The sequence below is a fragment of the Maniola hyperantus genome, chromosome 4 (genome assembly GCF_902806685.2).
Source record: "Maniola hyperantus chromosome 4, iAphHyp1.2, whole genome shotgun sequence".
Lineage (NCBI taxonomy): Eukaryota > Metazoa > Arthropoda > Insecta > Lepidoptera > Nymphalidae > Maniola > Maniola hyperantus.
This window is the reverse complement of record NC_048539.1, coordinates 6473544-6496053: the sequence shown is the minus strand read 5'-3', so window position 1 is coordinate 6496053 and position 22510 is coordinate 6473544. Positions and strand designations below refer to the sequence as shown.

Here is a 22510-nt window from a genome sequence, read left to right as displayed (position 1 = left end):
TGTAGAACGAGCTAAACGAGTAACTGTACGAGGCGAGGAAGGCTCGTCCAATGACGGCTCATCGAAACGTGACGAAGAGGAGTGGCCACTGAAGGAAGTCGTTTTTCTCGAGGATGTCAAGAGTGTGCCACTGGGCAGGGTGCTAAAAGTTGACGGGGCCTATGCAGCTGTTCGATTCCCGTCCGTGGGAAAGGACGGTAAAGAGATCGTGCCATCTACTCCCGAGGATTGGACGGCGTTGCTGCAAGATTGTCGCTTAGTTCGGAAGGATGACTTGGTGGCTGTAAAGTGGGGTGCTGGAGGTACGGCCGGACCGCGCGGCCCGGATTGCTTGCAGCGGGCGCCTAGGAAGATTTCGTTGCCACCGGACCTGAATGTCATTACTATTGCTGTAAGTACTTTCACTTGAACTTAAAAACTTGTTGCAATAGGGATGTTGCCAACCTCTCAAATCAGCTTAGTAGAGCTCGGGTGAAATGAGACATCATAAACATTTGACGCGCTTTTTTCGCTTAATCGATATTTTAAAATGGTTATTTAACATTAAAACTAACGGAGGACGTGGATTTCACTATTTTAGAAGACCCTCTGGCCTCTATTTAATCATCTCTAAGAAATAAGTCCCGGAAAGCGCAGCGCTGACAAATCTCCACTAGGTGGGCAGATGTTTGGACATCATGTGCGACTGTTGTCGCAAAGGCCGGCTGGATTCAGCCGGCGCAAGGCCGTGGCATGTGAAGCTCCTACAAGAGACCTATGTGCAGCTATGAACGTCTATCGCATTTTGACGATGATGAATGACCAATGTTGTGTGCATAGGTGGATAACCGCGGCGTACACGCCGTGGTGCGTCGGCCGGGCGGCGCTTTGGCGTACGCCGTGTACGCGGTGGGCACCACGCGCGCGCTCACCGACAGCACCTTCCCGACAGACCACAGCGCGCTGTTGGGCTGTTCCAACGGACAGGCTATACAACTCACTACTGCAGCCGAGGTGAGTTTACTTTTACATTTACATGGAAAGAAAAAGCGAATTATTTGAATTTTGAACCGACGACATTTTCTAAAACCACACCGTATTTTGCGTACATTCTTCTTTTCTAATTGTTAATGTATTAGGTAGAAACAAATTTGTGTGATCTAAAGGTGGATCCATAACTGCACACGGACACGTACCGTGCGCACAATGCGCATGAAACGCCCATGTGGACGCGTCTCTGTGCGTACGAGCATGTTGCGAACGCGTATGTTTGTATTCTCCCCCAAAAAAACATGACTTTTACGACATGCACGTAAACTGCTCGCAAACCACGTGTAAAAATGTGCACATTGTATTATTCTTATGATGTGCGTTGTCAGTTGTGTGCACGGTTCGTACGAGTGCGCACTGTGAATAAGCCTTTAACGTGTTCAAAAATATAAAACAATGTCACCAGGGAAGTGAGCCAGTCGTGATGATGCTAGACGGTAACGGCGCTATATACCCCGTGGCGCGCGACTGCGTGGGCGCGGTCCGGGAGCCGCCCCCGCTGAACCTGCCGCCCGCGAGAGCGCTATCCGCACACGCGCTGCCGCTGCAGCCGCACCATCAGCACCATCCGCATCACCCCACCTTAAAGTCACAGGTAAGATATTGTACAGGTAAAAAACAAGTGTAAAGCCACTGCACACACATGCATTTACAACTGACAGTTGTAAATAGAAGGGGGCATTATTGCTACTTTTAAGTCATTTTCATTTGGTGAAATTATAATTTTTCTCCACAGTGATTTTTCACGGAAAGTAAATTTTCTCAAACGATTGTTTGCTACAATAGTTTAACTAAGTATTTTGACCTTTCTAACACGCAGCGATCCGAGTGTTCTCGCTCGCGCGCTGTATAACATCTTAGCTCGGGTCGATGAAAATATGTGCGCGAAATTTTAAATAATAAAGCAGAATTGAAATTTAAAGTTCTTTGTCAGTGCAACTGTTCAGATCTCAATTTGTTCTACTCATAATATAAAGATTTGTAAGTGCAGGTTTGTAGTCAGCTCAAGACACTTCTCTCTAGGTTCACTTTGTGTAAATAAATACATTAGTTAACATAGTACACTTATATTAACAGGTAGCCCTCATAATTATGGTCCCCGAGCCGCAACTGATGATGCCGCGCGTTCTGCGCTGCGACCTCGAAGGCGTCCGGCAGCTGTTGCATCAGCTTGAATCAGATTCCAATAGTAAGTCATTCCAAATACACTTCAAAGTCAAAGTCAAAGTCAAATGATTTATTCAAAATAGGTAAAAAATTACTCTTTTCGATAGTCAGTTGTTGATATAGTGGTGATAATTATTACGCAAACTTAAACCTAAAGCTACGAGGTTCGAGGGTTCCTAACGCGCCCAGGTCTGAGAATAGCCCACAACAAACTCAGCTTCAAATTTGGTGCATGTTTTAGTTATTGGTCTATGAAATCTTACCTTTAGCTTTGATAAAAGATGTCACAGTGCACGGCAGGAAGTAATGTACATCGACATTGAGAAGGAGATAGCAGATTTGTAGAGCGCTGTCCCTGTCGTTGAGACTGACAAAACATCATATAGGTATGAGTGACAGAGACAACGTTCTTCAAAGCCGAAATGTCATTCTAAAGGCTGATGTACATTACTTTCTGCTGCGTACTATTGTATAATATAATCTACGCTTATTTTCAATCTATACAAATATAAAAAGTCTTGTCCTGACTGACTGACTGATCTATCATCGCATTGATTAAGCCGCCGCGGGGCGTGATAAAAAGAAAGTATTTTTAGAAGTTCCACTCATAAGTGGATTAAATAGAGAATCATAAAATTGGTACTTTCAATCAAAAATAAAGAAGTATAAGTTTCAGGATTTTTGAAAATACCATCCCCTTACCGATTTTAAAAAATTCCACTCAAACAAAGCTGTGCTGGTTTTAATTTTTATCTAAATCAGATATTTCAATTTTTTATATTTACAGAACAACAAATTCTTGCAATTTTACAAGAGCGTTGCGATGGCAACAGGAACATACTACACGCTTGCGTGCATATGTGCGCTCCAACGTCCAACAAGGAACCCGATATTGGTAAGTTGTAAAGCCTCAATGGTACAATTTTCAAAATTATCTATTTATTTCGTCTAGGACAAAATAGTGACTTATAAGTGTAATGGCTGGGACTCTAAAATGTTACTATGAAAACTTTTAAAGTTGTGATTTAGATAGCTCAATAAGATGATTTGAAATTATTATTAACAGTTAACAATTTAAGATGCAGAAAGCAGTCTCAAGTTGCTGAAACTTTTATTAAAACGTTTATTCTTAACATATTTATGTTTAAAAATGTTGTTTCTTTTTATTTATAATCTGTTGCTGTACCTATAGTTCTATACTATCTATACCAAAAGTATAAAGAGGAAAGATTTGTTTGTTTGTGTGTAATTGATAAACTCTGAAACAATTGAATGTAATTACGCTTGACTTGAGATTGCCGACCTGTATTTGAAGCAACAATTTTCGCCATTACATTCGCTGATAGCAGCAATGAGCGTTATTTGAGCATACTCTGAACTAAAGATTAGTGATGAGACTTGTATGTAATGTACACTTCAGCACAAACCGCAGTCGAGTTTTTGATTTTTTTTTGTTTCCATAAGCAGTGGAAAATGCAACATTGCCCAACATACCAAGTGGCACCAGTGGCGGAGGTGCTAGCGCAGAGGAAGCCATGCCAGCCCTTACCTGGCCTCCGGAGACGTTTGAAGCTTCCGGAGACGAGGACAGCTTGATGGGACTCACTAATAATGGGTATGATTAACTAAATAAGAATTATTACTACAATGACTTAATACATAATAAAATATTGTTAAGTATTTGAAAAGAACAACTGCCAAGAATCTTGCTGGTTCTTCTTGGAGGTAGATTCCGAACCAGTGGTAAATTCACTTGACTATTCAACCTATAGAAAAATCACCAGTTTTCGCCAGTGGCTCTGTGTGGCAACACTAAATCATCAGTCGGTGGTAGATGATGGGTTGTTGACCTAGATATTTGGTTGCTTATCATAGAAAAATCACCAGCAGTGGCACCAATGGAGGTAGTGCAGTGAGCGCTGACCCGGCCGAGCGTCGTGGGAACGCCTTGGCTGCTCTGCGCGCTTTGTGCGAGAGTGCGGCCTTGCAACCTTACCTCATGCAGCTGCTTACCGCTAAGTAAGTTAAATATTCTATTTTCTTTGCTCGTAACTGCCTCATTGGTCAAGTGGTTCGCATGTTCGACTGCGGATTATGAGGTTAAGGGTTAGATTTCCGAGCTGGGCCAAAAATAGGCATTGGGGTTTTGTGTTAAGAAATCCTCAGTACTAGCCCGGAGTTAGAAAGGCAGCGTTTCACCCCCGTACCGTACGAGAGCACGTAAAGCCGCTGGTCCTGCGCTTGATCTCCCAGGCCATATCTGATTTCCGGGACGACTATGCGAGTGCAGTGAATAGAGAGTGCTCCTGTTTTTGCGTATACACATGTGTACAACAATATGTCCCGCGCAAAATGGTTAACCCTATGGAGATTCGATTGAGAGGACATTATTGCTTTGCTACTCTAGTATAGGCAAGAAACTAAAATGACCTTGAAAGCACAAAACTCATATTTTGGTGGCACCTTTGGGCAAAACGACACCTATGCGTATGCTTCAAAATATATGTCGGTTATCAGCCTAGCCTATTAAGACTTTATTAAAAAACGTTTGCAGGGATGGTATGGGCCAGACACCGTTAATGGCTGCGGTGGCGGAGCGAGCGTACCGCGCGGCGCTCGTCATACTAGACTCGATCCGTGCGTGTCCGGATGTAGACGAGGCTCAACGTTCCGCGGCTATCTTTCCTCCCAATGCTCACCCCGACCATTCGCCGCTGCTGGTTCTGTGTTGCAACGACACTTGTAGCTTTACTTGGACCGGACAGGATCATATTAATCAGGTTTGTATGAAACTTTAATTACTATTATCATCAACTAGCTGGCATAAAAAGTAGCTTACCCTACGTCTTAACTATGCGTAAAATCACGTCGATCCTTTGCTCCATTGCGGCGTGATTGAAGGACTGACTAATAAACCGACAAACACACTTTCGCGTTTATAATATGGGTAGTGATGTTTATTTGAATAAGAGACCATTCAATTTATTCTATTCTATTGCAATGCCTTACATTAAACACCGCAAAACTAGCAGGAATGATAACAAACATTTTATTAGAGCTTTAACAGGCAAGTTTATAAGTAAAGCTTTATTTACAGGACATTTTCGAGTGCAAGACTTGTGGACTCACTGGGTCCCTGTGCTGCTGCACGGAATGCGCAAAGGTATAATTACTCGACTACTCGACAGCCGCAATAGTGGAACGTGTTTTTTTTATCAGTGATAGACCTTGTCAAGAGCTCTTTCCGGGCTAGTCACCAGTCCCGCTTTTGAAATTTTTAGGAAAAAAATAATAACGAAAATCTGAAAAAATTAATTACTCTGTATCCAGAGGTGATTTTCCGAAAATAAAAATTGAAAAACGTGCGCCTAAAGATATTTTATCAGCCTATAATTTTATACTACATATATTTCGCAGTTAAGTTTTAAGAATTTATAACTTTTAATATTTTTATGTAAAAAGGTTTGAAATAGACACCTAGATGTTCTACTCGTGCATTTAAAATACATCCCTTTATCGATTAATACTGTAAACAAAATTCTTTTGGGGCAAATTGCATCACTCATGCTTAAATATTTGTTAAAGGTGTGTCATAAAGGACACGATTGCAAGTTGAAACGCACGTCGCCCACGGCCTATTGTGACTGCTGGGAGAAGTGTCGCTGCAAGGCATTGGTCGGAGGCAACTGGGCCGCGCGCTGCGACCTCCTCGGGCGACTCGCCCGGGACACGCAGCTCGCTACTCACTTTAACTCAAGGTATAAATAAAATTATTTGCTTACAATCTTTGAGTCACGGATATTATGTATACACACTATGAAGTACACATTAATTTGCAACTAATAACATCAATAGATAGACAGCATTTGATTTTTCAAAAGACCACAAATTGATTTTATTAAGATAGCAACCCGCCCCTCAGGTTCGCACGGGTAGCTTGAGAGGCACTACTCTACTATACATTATTTTCGTATCACTATTTACAGCAGCGCACGCCACGGAACTCTCAGATGGGACGATTATTTTTGAGTTAATTCACAAATTATCATTATACCGGTAGCTTATTTTCGCAAAATGTTCATAAATATAACCTTGGTCAATGCTCGTAGTTTCCGAGATTAGCTCGAACAAACAGGAACTCAACGCGGCGGGGGACTTAAATATGTAGTAAACACTACCGATCGATAGTGTGGGGCAGCGGGGAGTGGTGAAAAAAAAACGATTTTAGTCCTTATTTTAAAGGTGAACTGTACCTTTGACATGACAGTTGACACTGAACAAATATGGCGAGTGAGTTCTTGGAATTAATGCATTATATTACTGTTTAGGGGTGAATCCATCCTGCTGTTCCTCGTACAAACGGTGGGGAGGCAGGCCGTGGAGCAGAGGCAGTTCCGCGCCAGCAGCAGCCGCGGCCGCGGCGCGCGCAAGCAGCCCGGCTCCGACGCGGAGGTCGATGTGCCGGACCATGACCTGGAGCCGCCGCGGTTCGCGAGACGCGCCCTCTTGCATTTATTGGGTAAGCTAATTAATGTTAATGCTTTTTCTCTGCTTGTTTGGAAATTGCTTCATTATTTAAATAAAAACAAAATGTTAATCGTTTCTTTTTGGTATATAGCGATTTCAACACAACCATAATATAAATTGATGGGCAGTTTTATGTCCTATTCTTAAGTCGTTTTTGTTGTTTTTTTTTACTATCGCTTATAAGATTCTGAGTAATTTTACTAGATTGATTCTAATAATGTACTGGTCACTAATTATTTATTAGACTTCTTACAACGAAGTTATATCATTGACAGCTGACTGGCCTGCAGTAGAAGCTGCAATAATGTGTGGTTCAACTGGACAAACTGAGAATGAACCTCGACCAAGCAGTCCAGCACCTCACCAGTCTGGAACTACACTGTTGGACAAATTTACACATGCCCTTATCGTCAAATGTACCAATGAGGTACGTTGCCAGTTACTATACAAAATGAAACAATCAGTCAAGTGAATATTCATTTAAATAAACCATCTGATATCAATACTAAGCGTAAGCAATCTGCCTTTCTTCTTCTTACTCTTTGGGGCTGTGCAGGTTATTGGATACGAGTAGCAATCTTTACTAAGCAAAATAAAATTAGTCTGTTCTGCCGACTTCCGCCGATTTATATAACCCTTGCTCCATCTCTGTTCTGTAACTCTTAAAGTGTATACAAAACTAGATGATGTCTGCGATTTTTTAAATCCCATGGGGACGATTTTCCAGGATATAAAGTAGCATATGTCCTTCACTAGGATGTAAGCTATCTCTGTACCAAATTCGTTAAAATTGACTTAACAGATGGACAGTGAAAAGATAATAGACAGACTTACACACTTTCGCGTCTATAATATTAGTATGGTAATAATATTAATAATAGTAGACCTACCTTTGTCCATTTGTTCGTTTTCTCCTTAGCGTTAAGGTTGTCTGTAAGAGATCGCTATTTAGCGATAAGACCGCCTTTTTTGTACCTACTTTTTAGGATTTCTTTTTGTAACCTGTCATTGTTTTGTGGTGCAATAAAGTATATACATACATACATACATACATACATACATACATACATACATACATACATACATACATACATACATACATACATACATACATACATACATACATACATACATACATACATACATACATACATACATACATACATACATACATATGGGTTATGACAAAAGTTAATTTTTTTCAGATGCTAGATAGCCTATTGAATACGTTGATCAAGGAACAACAGAATGATACAGTACCAGGGCGGGCCGAACGCGCCCGTGAAGTTACTCGACGGTTTGTGCGCTCTGTCGCTAGGATATTCGTCATATTTAGTGTTGAGATGGCCCCCGGAGCTGCTAAGAAAAAGGGGTAAGTAATCTTGAACATCCGCCATAGTGAATTTGTGATGATGTCACGTTTATCTAACCTTGTCCTTAGTAGTGTATACAGTTAGTAAAAGAAATTTTCGGTCATTTACTACCAGTCTATTTTATTAGTTATTTAAAATGGCAATAGTAATCTAAATATATAAAAGGAAAAGGTGACTGACTGACTGACTGACTGATCTATCAACGCACAGCTCAAACTACTCGACGGAACGGGCTGAAATTTGGCATGCAGATAGCTATTATGACGTAGGCAACCGCTAAGAAAGGATTTTTGAAAATTCAACCCCCTAAGGGGGTAAAATAGGGATTTCAAATTTGTGTAGTCCACGCGGACGTAGTCGCGGGAGTAAGCTAGTTTATTGACATTGTCATTAATTGGAATTTGGATGCAGTAGAGGAAATTTACAACTGATATGGCCTGCGCCAGTATAAACGAATCTTATATAGCGGCACTAATTATGCATTCTCACTCGCGCACTATAACCCTATGGAGGGGGTGTGTATAGATTGAATGTTGACAATCGGCATCCAATCTATTTGCAATAAACCTTTATGCTCAAAGTTTCTGATAAGAATCGCTATGCCCTTCCGGCGTTGATGTTTCCCGCCACGTCTAACCTACATACCTTCAAGGCAAGATTTAATAGGCATCTAGGCAAGCACATTCCAACCTAGACGTCATCATTGCTTTTTATTAAGAATGATTATCAGCAAGCGCAAGCTTAGCTATCATGTAATAAATAATTTGGGTTGTAACACAATTTTGTGTCCTTTACCAGGCCATTATCAATAACAGCATCGCTGGTGCGTTGCCGACGCGTGTTCGCGGCACTTGTGGCTTTAGCAGTGGAAGAACTGGTAGAGGCAGCGGATGCGTTACTGGCGCCTGTGCGTTTGGGTGTTGTTCGCCCAACGGCACCCTTCCCGCTCGCAACTACCTATGTGGACTTAGTCAACGGCAGTGAAGACTTGTTTGGTGTGGAACCCCTATCTACTGGCCATTCACGTCTGACGCATACACGAAGGTATGATTTAAGTTATATGTCAGGCTAAATGAAGTTATATTTCAGCCAAATGGCGCGTACAGATTGTTGCACAGATTGTAACATTCTTCGAGGAGTTCATTAGTCTGAACGCTTCACACGTACGAACCGCGTAAATATCTACTACTAGTGGGGAACTAGATCAAATAGTTCCATAACACACTCCCCGAAATATATTCTGTAGAATACTGACAGGCAGGCAACTTTACGCTGATGTTCTAAACTTTTGAGCTTGGAATTGACCAGTGCTTGGTCGCCAATGAGTCTTCTAGCGCGATGATCCACCGCAGATTAACGCATCAAGCTGGTATTTGGCAAAGTCATTCCATAAATGGTACTCCATGCAAAATCGAATGGGAACGGCGTTCCGAACCAGTGGTAAATTAAAACTACCTGACTATTCATAAACACTTGTAAAAAGTTTACATGAATAAAAAAACATTCTATTCTATTCTATTCTATCGAACTCGAAAATTGGGATGATGCCTATGTCAAAAATAATTTCTTAGGAATTGTTAAATAGAGGGTCTTCCAAAATTCGTAAAATCCACGTCCGCTGTTAGTTTTAAGTTTGCTAACCATTTTAAATTATCGATCTAACTAAAAAAGTACGTCGAATAACGTCAAATTTTATGATGTCACATCTATGTATTTCGTACAAGCTCCCACACTAAGCGAGCGTTTTGACGTTTGATATAAAGTTGCTGATTTGACTAGTTCCCTATTTGATGACAGAGAGTCAAACGTCGCTGGAGCTCGGGCTGCAGCTAGTGGCACATCAATGGGAAGTTCCACACTCGTGCCCGACCGCTCGTCTACGCCTGTAGCCACGGAATACCCTGACGACGTCGCGGGCGAGGCGCTCGGCGGCGATGATGACGCCTCGGAAACAGACGAGCCCAATATACCCCCTCCTGTCCAGCCGTCTGAGTCGCAGCATCACGATGATCCTATGGGAGACAGGTTTGTAAACAAAAACTATAACAATCTTTATAAACTGAGTCCTATTAATTAAATTGCGTCCCACCATCATGGGGAGCGTATTGTAGAAGACGAAAGGTGTAATCCATCAGTCTGTCTGTCTGTCTGTCTGTCTGTCTGTCTGTCTGTCTGTCTGTCTGTCTCTGTCTGTCTGTCTCTGTCTGTCTCTGTCTGTCTCTGTCTGTCTGTCTGTCTGTCTGTCTGTCTGTCTGTCTGTCTGTCTGTCTGTCTGTCTGTCTGTCTGTCTGTCTGTCTCTGTCTCTGTCTGTCTCTGTCTGTCTGTCTGTCTGTCTGTCTGTCTGTCTGTCTGCTAGCTTTTCACGGCCAATCCGTTTAACCGATGTTGATGAAAATTGGTATAGAGATAGCTTGCATCCCAGGGAAGGACATAGGCTACTTTTGATCCCGGAAAATTAAAGAGTTCCCACGGGATTTCATAAACCTAAATCCACGCGAACGAAGTCGCGGGTATCCTCTAATATCTAGCTTCTCATTAAAATCTGGGTTTTCAACCTGTGGTGAACGCTTTCTAAAGGAACATGAAACTATCATCGTAAAAAAAAGTAGCTAACATCTAAATATGCATGCAATCATACACTCCCACTTACACACACACACACACATACACACACGCACACACACACACACACATACACACACGCACACACACACACATACACACACATACACGCACACACACACAAGCACACACTCAAACACGCATGCACACACACACACACACACACACAAGCATACACACACTGTTGTAATTTTATTATTGTATATACCTACATTTATTCTAAATCTATTCTGTTAAAATAGTTTTAATTATAATTTTAAATAATCTCTTTTGGCCTTCTGCTATACCTAGATTTAAATTTAAATAATAATTATGTATTTACGCTGTTGATTACTTTCAAATAAACAAAATAAAAAATAAATAAAATAAATGTATTGTAGGCCTATTTGAAACAACGATTTTTACGATTTTAAAGTGTTATCCAATTATCCATACTCCATACTAATTTATGTAAATGCGAAAGCGTGTCTGTTCCGTTACCTTTCCAAGGCCCACTAGCCGATTTTGACAAAAAGTACGTAGATAGCTTGTATTTTGGAAAAGGCTGCTGCTTAACCGATTTTGACGAAAGGTACAGAGAGCTTGCATTTCGAAGATAGACAAGCTACTTCATGGAAAATTAAAAATCGCGGGCCTCATCTAAAATCTAGATTCATCTAAAATTTATAAAGTGGAAGAGATCTGTATCTCATATTTTTATCGAGATTTTTGAGACCAATGTGTATACACATACTAAATTGATAGGTTAAAAGCATCCTTTGCTGCAGGAAACATTGTGGAACGTTTTAATTTCTGGTTTCAGAACTGTCAATTTAGTTAAAGTTAAGTGTGGTGGACTATGGCCAAACCCTTCTCATACTGAGAGGAGGCCCATGCTATGTAGTGAGCCAGCTATTGATCATGATGATGTTTGTATAAATTACAATAGGGTCGTAAAAACAAAATGGCTGATTTTACAAAAAGGAAATAACTTATATAACTTAACACAAACAGTGTAGATATTTTCAAGATATCATACCCATTACAGCACACTATTAAGCAAGCGAACAAAGCGACTGCGAAGCAGGTACGTTTAGTACGTTACCGGGAGTCACATCTACACATTACAACAGTCGCGTAGGTGTGCACGTATAGATTCGCGTTCATGACGCGCAGGTGTGGTCGTAGCTATTGTTCTCCATAGATAAGCTGATAAGTCGAAGCGATGCAAATTATATTTCCTGAACTATATATGTAATCAAATTAGGCATCATTATTTCTCCCCATTACTAACATAATTGAGTTAATTGCAGCTATTTGGATTTTAACAGAGGTCAAGAGCAGCATGTGGTAGTGGAAAACGGAACAGAGCGCGCTGAGGGCGGCGAGAGTGAGAGTGAACTAGATTTGCTGGCTGAAGTGGAGACAGAGAGCGATTCCGACGACCAGGACAACGCAGAGTCCGCGCAGCGCAGCGTCCAGACCGGAGCAACGCAAGGCTCTGATGCTGGTAAGTAAGAAGATAATAATAAAAGTTCTTCATAGTAGTATATCTTGCTAACTCTTCCCATGTAAGAAGCTGTCGTCCATTTCAGTTTCTTCTCATCACCAACATTTAAGGAGGATCTTCAAACTTTAACAGCACCTTTTATCGTCTTTTCAAACTTAAGAACACCTTAAAAATTAAGAACACTTTGAGGATCAAAGTGAAATTTATTTACCGTCGCAAAATCTTATAGTTGGACGAAGAATTATTATAATATTGGCTGATTCTAATTGTCCGAAAATTTAATAACGAATTATTTTCTCTTATTCTTCATTAGTGAGGGCTGTGACTCTTTTCAGACCTTTTAAATTTAAGAAAACCTTAAAGTTTGACACCCCAAATATCAAAGTGTTTTTGAATTTCTTGAATATACTTACCTCACAAAACTTACAGTTAGATGAATAATAATTGTTATGCATTACTATTTCTCTGACCGGCGGACGGCTGGCAGCCTTTATCTTTATTGAAATTATCTGGTGCTCTGCGACAGGCATAGCATCTCTGCTGCTATACCCTGAAGACGAGAGTGGTGACTCCACTCAACCCGAGGATGAAGACTCTGAAGCCGGAGAGACAGATGAGCTGGATGCTGAGGCAGAACCGCCCTTCTCTGATGGAGGAGAACCAGTGGAACGACGATCCGCGCCACCGTCTAGACCGAACCTTGCTCCGCATTCTATGCAATGGGCTATACGGTAAGGCTTTTTTAATTTTATTTATGTATTAAACTTGATCCTAATGTTGTAACATTTTAGCTAGACTTCAAAAAAAAAGGAGGGCTCAGAACATAAAGTTGAATAGGTGCCTTTGTAGAACAGGGAGAGATGAATGAGGCCAAACAATTCCTGAGAACACCCCCCATAACATAAAGGCGATAGAACACCGAAAAGAGAGTTTAAATCGTAGGCTTTCCAACGACCTGGCTAGTTTGGGATTGTTTACACGTAGGACTGCCCGCTTTTTCTTAGACAACATCTTTATAGCCACGTAAGATGTCTTAAACTCTGTCATATAAATAAAATAAAATAGCATTGATTGCAGAGTCCACAATGTTTTAGGAAGTCTCTTGGAACCTTGGAATCTTGGAACTTTCTATATTGCCAAGGAAAGATTTGTAGAGTAGGTAGGAGAAACAAAGAGAGTGAACATCTATATTATATTGTTTGTAATTTGTTTTAGATCCCGTGAGACTGCCCGTGGAACCAGCAGCGGCACGGGCGGCGTGAGGCTCACGGGCGGGTCTTCGCTAGTGTTCATTGACCCCGCCTCTTTGCGCCGCTCGACGACCGCGGCCGCGGCAGGTGCACACGACCCGAACTCTACTTCCACCACTGCGTCTTTCCTCGCCCGGGCTTTCGGTGAGCAATTATTCTAATTGTTTATTTGGTCGTCGATCTTTTTACTAGCTTTTTGTCATACTTGTCGCTTGACAGTAACCGATGAATCAAATTTAAATATAGACATGAAAAGTCCTGTCACATTCATCAATGCCCAGCCCAAGTCCTTGTCTAAAGTTGAAATTTTGCACAGAGGTTTCCTTCATAATGTAGACAAGGGGCAAGGCCGGATTTTTTATAAAGAGGATTTATATTTCCGCCGAAGGAATCCGCGGACGGTCGCTAGTTATAAATGATGCTAATTATGATTAGATTCATTATCACTTCTAAATTGTTGTATAATTTTCACCAAAAACAATTTGTGTTTACTTATTGCAGAGTCCAGTTTCAGGATGGTTCACGAATTACCATGCTTCATCGACTTTGGCTATAGCATTTTTATATACCAGACTTTCTTTTCCTAGTTACATTTTATATTAGTAACAATATATTGTTGGAAGTCATAATTATTCAAAATCTGCTAAATTAACTTTTATTGTCTGTAGGTATTGTAATACGCCAAATCGCCGATCTGCTGTGGGAATACGAACGCGTGACGATTCCTTTGCCACGCATGTTGCCGCTGGCATACCGTGAGGCATTGCGCCTGCAGTGTTACCTCGAGAGGCAACTCAAACAGACCTGGGACTGGCTAGTCACTGTCATGGATGCTACTGAGGCACAACTGCGGTAAGCATAGTTTGCTGTCCTATTTTAGATGATCTCTCTCGACTTCGGTTCGAATGACCATAAATATGTGTGTGAAATGTGGCTACCCACACTTTTTGTGTTTTTGAAACCCAGTGACATGGACAAGATAGTCATTGTCATGGATGCTACTGACGCACAACTGCGGTGAGCATATTTTGCTGTCCTTTTTTAGATGATTTACTAGCTTGTCTTTGACAGCATTACATCGCCGGTCTATGGAGACAGTGTCTGTGCCATGTCTTCCATTAAAGGATAACTGAAATTTCAAACAAATTGTTTGGCTGTGATTGGCTGAATTAATGGTAATCTTGCGTGAATTTATAGTGTCAGCTAATCAGATATGATTGTGAACATTATCACGGCAATGTTATATACAGTATTCCAACTTCATACAAACGGGCGAAACGCGAGCTATACCTACGCGCGTCGATCTCGCGGTGCGCTCGTGGTGCAGCCGGTCGCGACTGTGCCGCAGTGACGAACGGACGGTGTTTTGTTTTTTTAATAACCGCGCGTTTTTTTTACTGAAAATAAGTTCAAGTACATATTTAATATGACAAGTACATATTTAAACACAAAGTAGGCAAATGACAAGTACACAAAGTAAGCAAATGTAATTAAAATGCCGGAGGCGGGCAGCCCTATCGCATGTTTATGTACCGCGCTGCTGTAGGTATTTATTTCAAAGATACGGCCGAGTTACTGTATAGATAACATTACCGTGACATTATACCCTATACGCGGAAAGAAGTTGGTATAGCGTGTGTTACGTAGTCCCATACAAGTATGTTTTCAAAAAACATTCGAAATTCAATTAGAAAACAGTTTCATTTATGATTGGTTGTGACTCAAAATGGTTAGCGCTCATGGAGATTTTTGCCTCTATCACATTTTGTATGGGATTACGTAACAGAGAGCGTGATATAGCTAACTTTTTTCGGCGGATGGGGTATAGATACTTATTGGGGTACCCGTTTGTTAAAGATTTGGCGCATCATTAACATCTAACAACGCAAGCACTTCGAGCGGAGAAACTCGTTCGTCAGCCCCTGCGGCTCGGCGTGCCACTTCTTTGACTTTAACATCGCCTGTTACTAGAATTATTGGATTTACGGAAGGCCCACGAGCTAGAGACCGAGAACAAGGTAAAATTGACTTAAATGTTGTAGTTACCTCAGTTTGCGTCTATATCCATACTTCCATACTTAATATTAAAATTGGAATGTCTGTCTTTCTATCTGTCTGTCTGTTTAAAGCTAGTGCTTTTCATGACCGTGACAGTTTAACCGATTTTGATGAAATTTGGTCCAGAGATTGCATCCCAGTAAAGTGAAGTACATAGGCTACTTTTTATTTCATCCCGGAAAATCGAGTTCCCACAGGATTCTTAAAGGCCCATCTGATTGACCGATTTATATAAATTTTGATACAGGGGTTGGTTGCGTTCAGGATATTGTCATTTTTCATCCTGGAAAATCAAAGAGTTCCAACTGGATTTTTAGTAACCTATATCCACACCGATGCAGTAGTGGGCATCCCTATTTCAAAGCAGCACAACTTTAACGAATCAAATAAAAAAGTTTCAGCAGTTCCAAAAGTTAAATGATATAATGCCATTCTGCTCTTTGTTCTTTTAAGTTATCAGACAACATTATTTTTATTCCATTACAAGTTAGCCCTTGATTGCGATCTCACCTGATGGTAAGTAATGAAGCATTCGGAAGATGGTAGTGGACTAACTTGGAAGGGGTGTGGCGGTTTTATTACACCCATACTCCTATCGGTATCCACATGAATGTTATTCATGGTTTATTTAACTTAATTTCAATGTATTTTTTGAACTACGTTCTTTTGAGTTCTATGAGGGATATAAAATAGGTTTTGTAAAACATTATTTTATAAACGCGGACTTTTTGCGTAATGCGATAGTTTTGTAGCGAAAGGGAAATATATTGAAAAGCATGCAGCATAGATAAAAATTTGAGTTTTATTTCATACTAGTTGTACTTAATCAAATATTGTTGTAGGTGTAGAGTCAGGCAACGCACGGCGCGAATTCCTCGCATACTGCCTGTCCTTACTGCGAGCTCATAGTGCCGAACACGCGGAACAACTGCCCGTGCTGGATGTTGCGGCGCTCAAGCACGTGGCCTACGTACTGGACGCACTGGTCTACTACATGCGAGCCGCGCAGCCGCAACCGCATCATCATCAGCACCTCTGGACAGCAGTATGTACTTCTGACAAATTTTTCTATTATAGGCTTTCAAGCTTTAATTGCTTTTTTGTATAATAGGCTTTTAGAGCTTTAACTGTATGGAGCAACAACTGCCAGTGCTGGATATTGCGGCGCTCAGGCACGTAGCCTATGTTCTGGACGCACTGGTCTACTATTCGAGAGCTGCACAGCCGTAACTGCACCATAATCATCACACACACATACTTACTCACACGCACGCACCCTCCCACTTGCGCACGCGCACACACACACACGAAATAATACACATACACACACACTAGCTTATATCCGCGACATCATCCGTGTGGACTACACAAATTTCAAAACCCTATTTCACTCCCTTAGGGGTTCAATTTTCAAAAATCATTTCTTAGCGGGTGCCTACGTAATAATAGCTATCTGCATGCCAAGTTTCAGCCCGATCCGTCCAGTATATTGAGCTGCGCGTTGATAGATCAGTCAGTCAGTCACTCACTCAGTCATCTTATCTTTTCCTGTTATATATTTAGGGTGAGAGTATGGATTTTATGTCAATGGACAATTCAATTCTAAGTAAATGCTTTTTGGTCCAGGATGAGAATGAGAACGAGGAAGGAGAAGAAGAAATGGTAGTGGGCGGCGGAGCGGCTGCAGAGTCGGACGGCGAGGGAGAGAGCGCCCGCGGCCGTACGCACGCCTTCTTCCAACGATCCGATTCCACGCTGTGCTTGGGGTGCCCACCGCCGGATCCGTTCAACAGTGAGTGTAAATAGAAAAAATCGCATTTATTACAGTTTTCTGATGAGGAAGGCTGAGGACAGGCTGTGGTAGGGCTCACTAGGGAAGGCCTATGTTTGAACATAGGAGGGAGGGAAAATTCGTGCGTAAATAAACCATGTAACTACAAAATTTCAAAACTATTGCTCAGTAGATAATAATTTCAGTTGTGTTTAGTTTTTTTTCTCAATATTCGTTAGTCTTCAAAATAGTAATGTAATACCACATCTTGATTTTTGAGAGCAGTCTGTGAAACAAAATGTATTTCACAGTGACAATGCAAGACGCGCTGCCATTGGCGGACCAACCGCAACTACTACAACCCAATGCACGCCGCGAAGAACTCTTCGGGATGCCGCGACAACCCGTCACCGTCCCGGCCTCTGGAGAAGGACCACCTGGGGTCAACAACCCACTAGAAGGTAGCGTAGAACATATCAACATAGTACAGATTTTTTTTCATTTTTGCTTACTTTATTCAGGGACAGGGGTGCGCTACGTAAATGCGTACTGCGTGTTTTTGGTTTAAACTTTTTTGAAATTTGTATTTGTTGATATTTGTCACTAATCCTTTACAGTAGAAACTACCTCTAAAATTGGCTATATTGCGAATTGTTTAAATGGTATTTATTATATAAGTGCTGTATTTAAACTTTAAAAATTGAAATTTTAACTCATGTAAAATATTTGCACACTATAAACATAAGTAGTCAAATGTTATGGCCTCTGGTTATTGTATTCTTCCATCTTTCTTGTACTAACTTTCTTGCAAATAAATGATTATATATTTGTTTAATGCTTTTTCGCGTTAAACCGACAGCAGTCTTTGTTCATTAACATTTGTTTGTCGCAGAGGTTATGTTAATTTTAAAGCGCCCGCGTTAATTTTAAAGTGCATGAATGAACACGCATTAATGCCTTCATTTAGCTTCACAGCGCGAATTTTGGTCATCTTTATTATTCTTATTTACGCAGTGTTTTAAACAAATTCATTTACGTTTATAGTTAATTAACGGCTACACTTTTTTATATAGACTAGACTTAAGACCTGTCAATTTAATTGAGAGCCTGCGTGCAATAGAAATAGCCGTAATGCCCGTACTTCTCTCGCATGGATTTAGGTTTTGAAACCCTGTTGGAACTCTGATTTTCCGGGATAAAAAGTAGCTGTCCTTCTCCAGGCAAATTACCTCTGTACCAAATTTCGTCAGAATTTGTTAAGGTTATGAGCCGTGAAAAGTTAACACAGACGCATTTTTCGCATTTATAATATTATGGTATGGTAAATTGTAAAATGGTAATGCCATATTTCAAGTGATGTGATGTGGTACAGTTCCGTCACTGACTGAGACAATGTACCAGTTCCTACTTCTCTTTTTTAGAAGTGAGCTTACCTATTTTACTGAGAGTAAGTGTACTGTCTCAGCGATTTAAATTTCTTCATATCATTTTTAGTCCCAACACTATTTATTTTTCGGAAAAAAATCTGGCAAGCCAGGAAACATAAATTTGCTTTGTTTGATTAAATATTATCTATAAAACCTTATACAATTGTTTAACAGTGGTACCAAGAAGGCTAGGTCTGTCAAGCCGCGGCACTGAGCGTGGTTGGTCCCCGCCCGCGCGGCCAGCGTCTGCGCCGCCCACTCACAGTCACACCTTGACTAGAGATGAACCACAGGTAAACAGATCTGCCCCCCGATCGTGTAAGAAAAACGTCTTCATCGTAATCGACAGCAAATTCTGCCTCTTGATTGGTTGAATTCGCTGTTCACATTTTTTCACAGCCAATCAAGGGGTATAATTAGCTAATGCGTTTTTCTTACACAGTTGGGGGGCAGATCTTCGTGCGTGTTATTATAACAAAAGTTAAAACTGTGCAAATAACTTTCTACCTCACTAGCTCAAATAGCGTTTCTTTGTTTCTTAACACCAGTGTGTAAAAGTTATTTTGCTTTCTCTAACCTGCTTTAAAGATCTCATTTTATTTTATCCTGTCATGAGTTTCACATGTTGATTCAAATCAAATCAAAGTCAATATTCAAAATAGATGCCATTATACACTCTTTGATTGTCAACTCCACTGAAAGAGTTAAGCTGAAATATATAGAGCGCACTTAGATTTTGATATTTTTTTCAAAACTTTATTAGTAAATATTTTTCTAATAAAAATATGTACTCAAATGATTCATCAACTTTTTAGGATCTCTCCTGTGCAAAGGATCCTGTGACAAAGATGGACATCGATACAGACGACGAATATGTATCCGATTCGGATTCAAACGAAGCTAGACAAGTGCACAGGAAAAAGCATCATAGGTAAGTACCTATGATACCTTACCTACTTACCTTAGGAGGCTTACCTATGAAAAGCATCATAGGTAAGTTTTTCGTGTAAAGACAATAAATTAAATTATTGTTTACCTTTTGGACAGACATTTAAAAATAGTGCCATCGTTTTTGTACAAAGTTCTCTGCAGATGACTGTTTTTCATACAGCAGATTTATTGTATTTTTCTTGCTCTAAATGAATTGGGGATAGTACAACAATTATTTAGTGCATCATTATTTTGATTTGTCATTGTAGGTGACAAAACTTTAAAAATACAAATAGAATTGAAGATAATCAACGTATGTTCGTATAATTTAATTGCCACCAATTAAATATTTACAATTTAATTAAAATATTAATTTATCTTTGACACACTTTTCTATAAAATTAGAACTATGCACTATATGTAGGAGCCATCGATTTATAATGAAGATTAACTTTTGTGTTGTTTAGACATCCGCATGCAAGCACACTAAATCACCATGAGCCGAGTGCGTCTGCATCAGAGTTCCACACCCTAGTCGACACCGCCTGTTCCATCATTGAGGCGCCGCATCAACAGACTGTGTCTCCTATACCTGGTAAAACCATACATATAAAGCAATAAACTAATAAAGGCCGGACCGCAATTCTGCGGTGCTGCACAGCGCGGCACAAAGTGTCAAAACATTATTTCAATCATTTCGTGTGGTGCATGTCGCTAAAAAAAAATATATAAAAGTAGTGACTTTGGAAGTCAGATTATTAAAAAAAAAATTAATTACCACTTGTGTTAAATAGGTCCGAGCAGTTCAATGATGGCGCCAGAGCCGCGCGCGTCGTCGTCGCGCAGTCCGGGCAAGAGCGTTATTGTACGTGCTGTAAGTCACTCCGCTTTTTTGGGGGACTTTTCTTAACAAAATTACACCCAACCCTCTTCAATTGGATACTTGTAGTAAACATAGCGTTTAACGTTATGGGTGTTGATTCTGTAGTACACAAGTCTGTTAACTGAACTGACCTAGGTCTAAAAATAATGTTATCCTTTTCAGCAGGAATCGTTATATAAAAATACCATTATTTCAACATTTAAGCTGTCGCGAATAGCAAGCACTACTTTTAGACCTTTGAAAGATTTGTGTGCAACTTATTCCTTAATCGGTCTGTTGATACTTTAATTATTAATTTATTCATATTGAAGGAAAATTTGTATTTCATAAAAGCTATGAGAGCTGGAGTGGTCGAACATTTTTTTTCCAGTGATTTTAATTACCAGAAAATTGCTGGCAAAAGCCTAACCAATTGTGACTTATGTATCCAATTGACTTAAAGCAATTTTAATTTAGTATATCAGTTCTGGAAGAAAATTAGGCTGCTCTGGCTCTCATAGCCATTTGAATATCATCTCTGCTTTTAAAATGCCTCTTAAATTTGATTATTAGATATGATAGGCAGTATTCCTTTTGACATTGTTTAGCTTTAACAGTGTGGTGAGAGATATATAATAATTAAAAAATAAATCTTTTTAGGGTGAATTGTTAAGTGCGGCTGACCCGTTAGAATCGCAAGAAATATCCGCTCATGTCACAGTAGAGACAACCGGGTTGCCACTAGCGCCCGCACTGCCACCACAAGTACTTAACGCACCGGCTCAACCGTGAGTATAATATAACGTCTGTAAATAATTCATACATATTCTGTCCGCGGATAGAAGTTGCGCTCTCTCTGTTACTTAATCCCATACAAATCATACGCACGCACCCGCGTTCGCCCGCACCGGGTTAGCGCGGGAGCAGTGCTGATGTGCAGGGCGTTCCCTCCCTGATTGCCATCTCGCTTTCGCGTACTATATGTTATCGAAAACTAACAAATAGTTATCGAAATAATTACTTGGTCTATATATTTGCTGACATTTTGAAGCTGACTATTTCAATCATAGCCAATTTAATAATTGATTTGGTCTTATTTAGTGTCTTTTTTTAGTATTTTTTTTGTACCTTTTTTAGTATTGCCTATGTTACAAACAGTCGCGCGTGTCCGTCGCTGGGCGCGTCAGTGTCGCACGACTTGCTACTGGGTCGATGGCGGCTGTCCTTGGACTTGTTCGGGCGAGTTTTCACCGAAGATGTCGGACTCGAGCCGGGTTCCGTGGTCGCCGAACTTGGGGGATTTCCCGTCAAGGAGGTCAAGTTCCGACGAGACATGGAAAAGTTGAGGAATTCCCAGCAGAGGGACTTGACTTTGCACAAGGTAAGACCATTCTAAGTACATACACACTCACTGTCCTAATATTTTCATGTGATTTAGTCAATAAAAGTGTATCTTTTCTATTTGTATGTTATTAGTGTTCATTGAGTATTTCATAGCGTTTCAGTAGCTTTGATATTGAAATCAAATAGTTACCATGAAATTTTTAAGAACGTAAATTCACGTGGAAGCAGCCGCGAACATCATTACTAATTTCACCTATAATATAACGATGGCGATGCGCTTAAGTACAAGCAGGTTGCATATTTGCTATGAATGAATGATCTGTTTTTATAGATGGAGCGTGATCGTGCAAAACTGCTCCAACAAACGTTCGCAGAGCTCAACAGTGCATTTGCGGGACAGAACCGTCGCGCGCACAGCGCTCAGCCACCCCTAGCAGTCAACAGGGTGAAGGTGACCTTCCGTGACGAGCCTGGCGAGGGCAGCGGCGTCGCGCGCTCCTTCTACACCAGCATCGCCGAGGTAAGTCTTAATTCAAATCATTCTTAATGCCCATTACTGAGTATGGGCGAGGTAGAGCCATCGTACCCATTTTGGCGAAGGCTCGACGCGAAGCAACACATCTTTTCTAAAATGGTTCAAACTGTACTACACTTTTCTCT

General features: G+C 40.7%; 1 protein-coding gene across 13 annotated transcripts in view; it reads left to right on the top strand.

Moving 5' to 3' along the window:
* hyd (E3 ubiquitin-protein ligase hyd) overlaps window positions 1–22510 on the top strand; it is a 39030-nt gene that overhangs the window by 9824 nt on the left and 6696 nt on the right. For 4 of the 13 annotated variants that reach the window (XM_069498174.1, XM_069498170.1, XM_069498169.1 and 1 more), the window contains exons 12-41: window positions 6–391; window positions 820–993; window positions 1436–1624; window positions 2107–2218; window positions 2984–3091; window positions 3661–3811; window positions 4072–4215; window positions 4751–4976; window positions 5294–5359; window positions 5782–5954; window positions 6525–6715; window positions 6999–7150; window positions 7929–8095; window positions 8895–9140; window positions 9894–10121; window positions 12012–12208; window positions 12735–12939; window positions 13424–13602; window positions 14127–14310; window positions 15316–15476; window positions 16359–16561; window positions 17143–17308; window positions 17599–17748; window positions 18889–19007; window positions 19530–19645; window positions 20112–20239; window positions 20439–20518; window positions 21167–21294; window positions 21644–21887; window positions 22182–22370. In XM_069498174.1, coding sequence (XP_069354275.1) covers window positions 6–391; window positions 820–993; window positions 1436–1624; window positions 2107–2218; window positions 2984–3091; window positions 3661–3811; window positions 4072–4215; window positions 4751–4976; window positions 5294–5359; window positions 5782–5954; window positions 6525–6715; window positions 6999–7150; window positions 7929–8095; window positions 8895–9140; window positions 9894–10121; window positions 12012–12208; window positions 12735–12939; window positions 13424–13602; window positions 14127–14310; window positions 15316–15476; window positions 16359–16561; window positions 17143–17308; window positions 17599–17748; window positions 18889–19007; window positions 19530–19645; window positions 20112–20239; window positions 20439–20518; window positions 21167–21294; window positions 21644–21887; window positions 22182–22370 — 5162 coding nt within the window. The remainder of the gene's footprint in view (window positions 1–5; window positions 392–819; window positions 994–1435; window positions 1625–2106; window positions 2219–2983; window positions 3092–3660; window positions 3812–4071; window positions 4216–4750; window positions 4977–5293; window positions 5360–5781; window positions 5955–6524; window positions 6716–6998; window positions 7151–7928; window positions 8096–8894; window positions 9141–9893; window positions 10122–12011; window positions 12209–12734; window positions 12940–13423; window positions 13603–14126; window positions 14311–15315; window positions 15477–16358; window positions 16562–17142; window positions 17309–17598; window positions 17749–18888; window positions 19008–19529; window positions 19646–20111; window positions 20240–20438; window positions 20519–21166; window positions 21295–21643; window positions 21888–22181; window positions 22371–22510) is intronic. The other 9 variants (XM_069498176.1, XM_069498172.1, XM_069498173.1 and 6 more) reach the window with 9 other exon arrangements.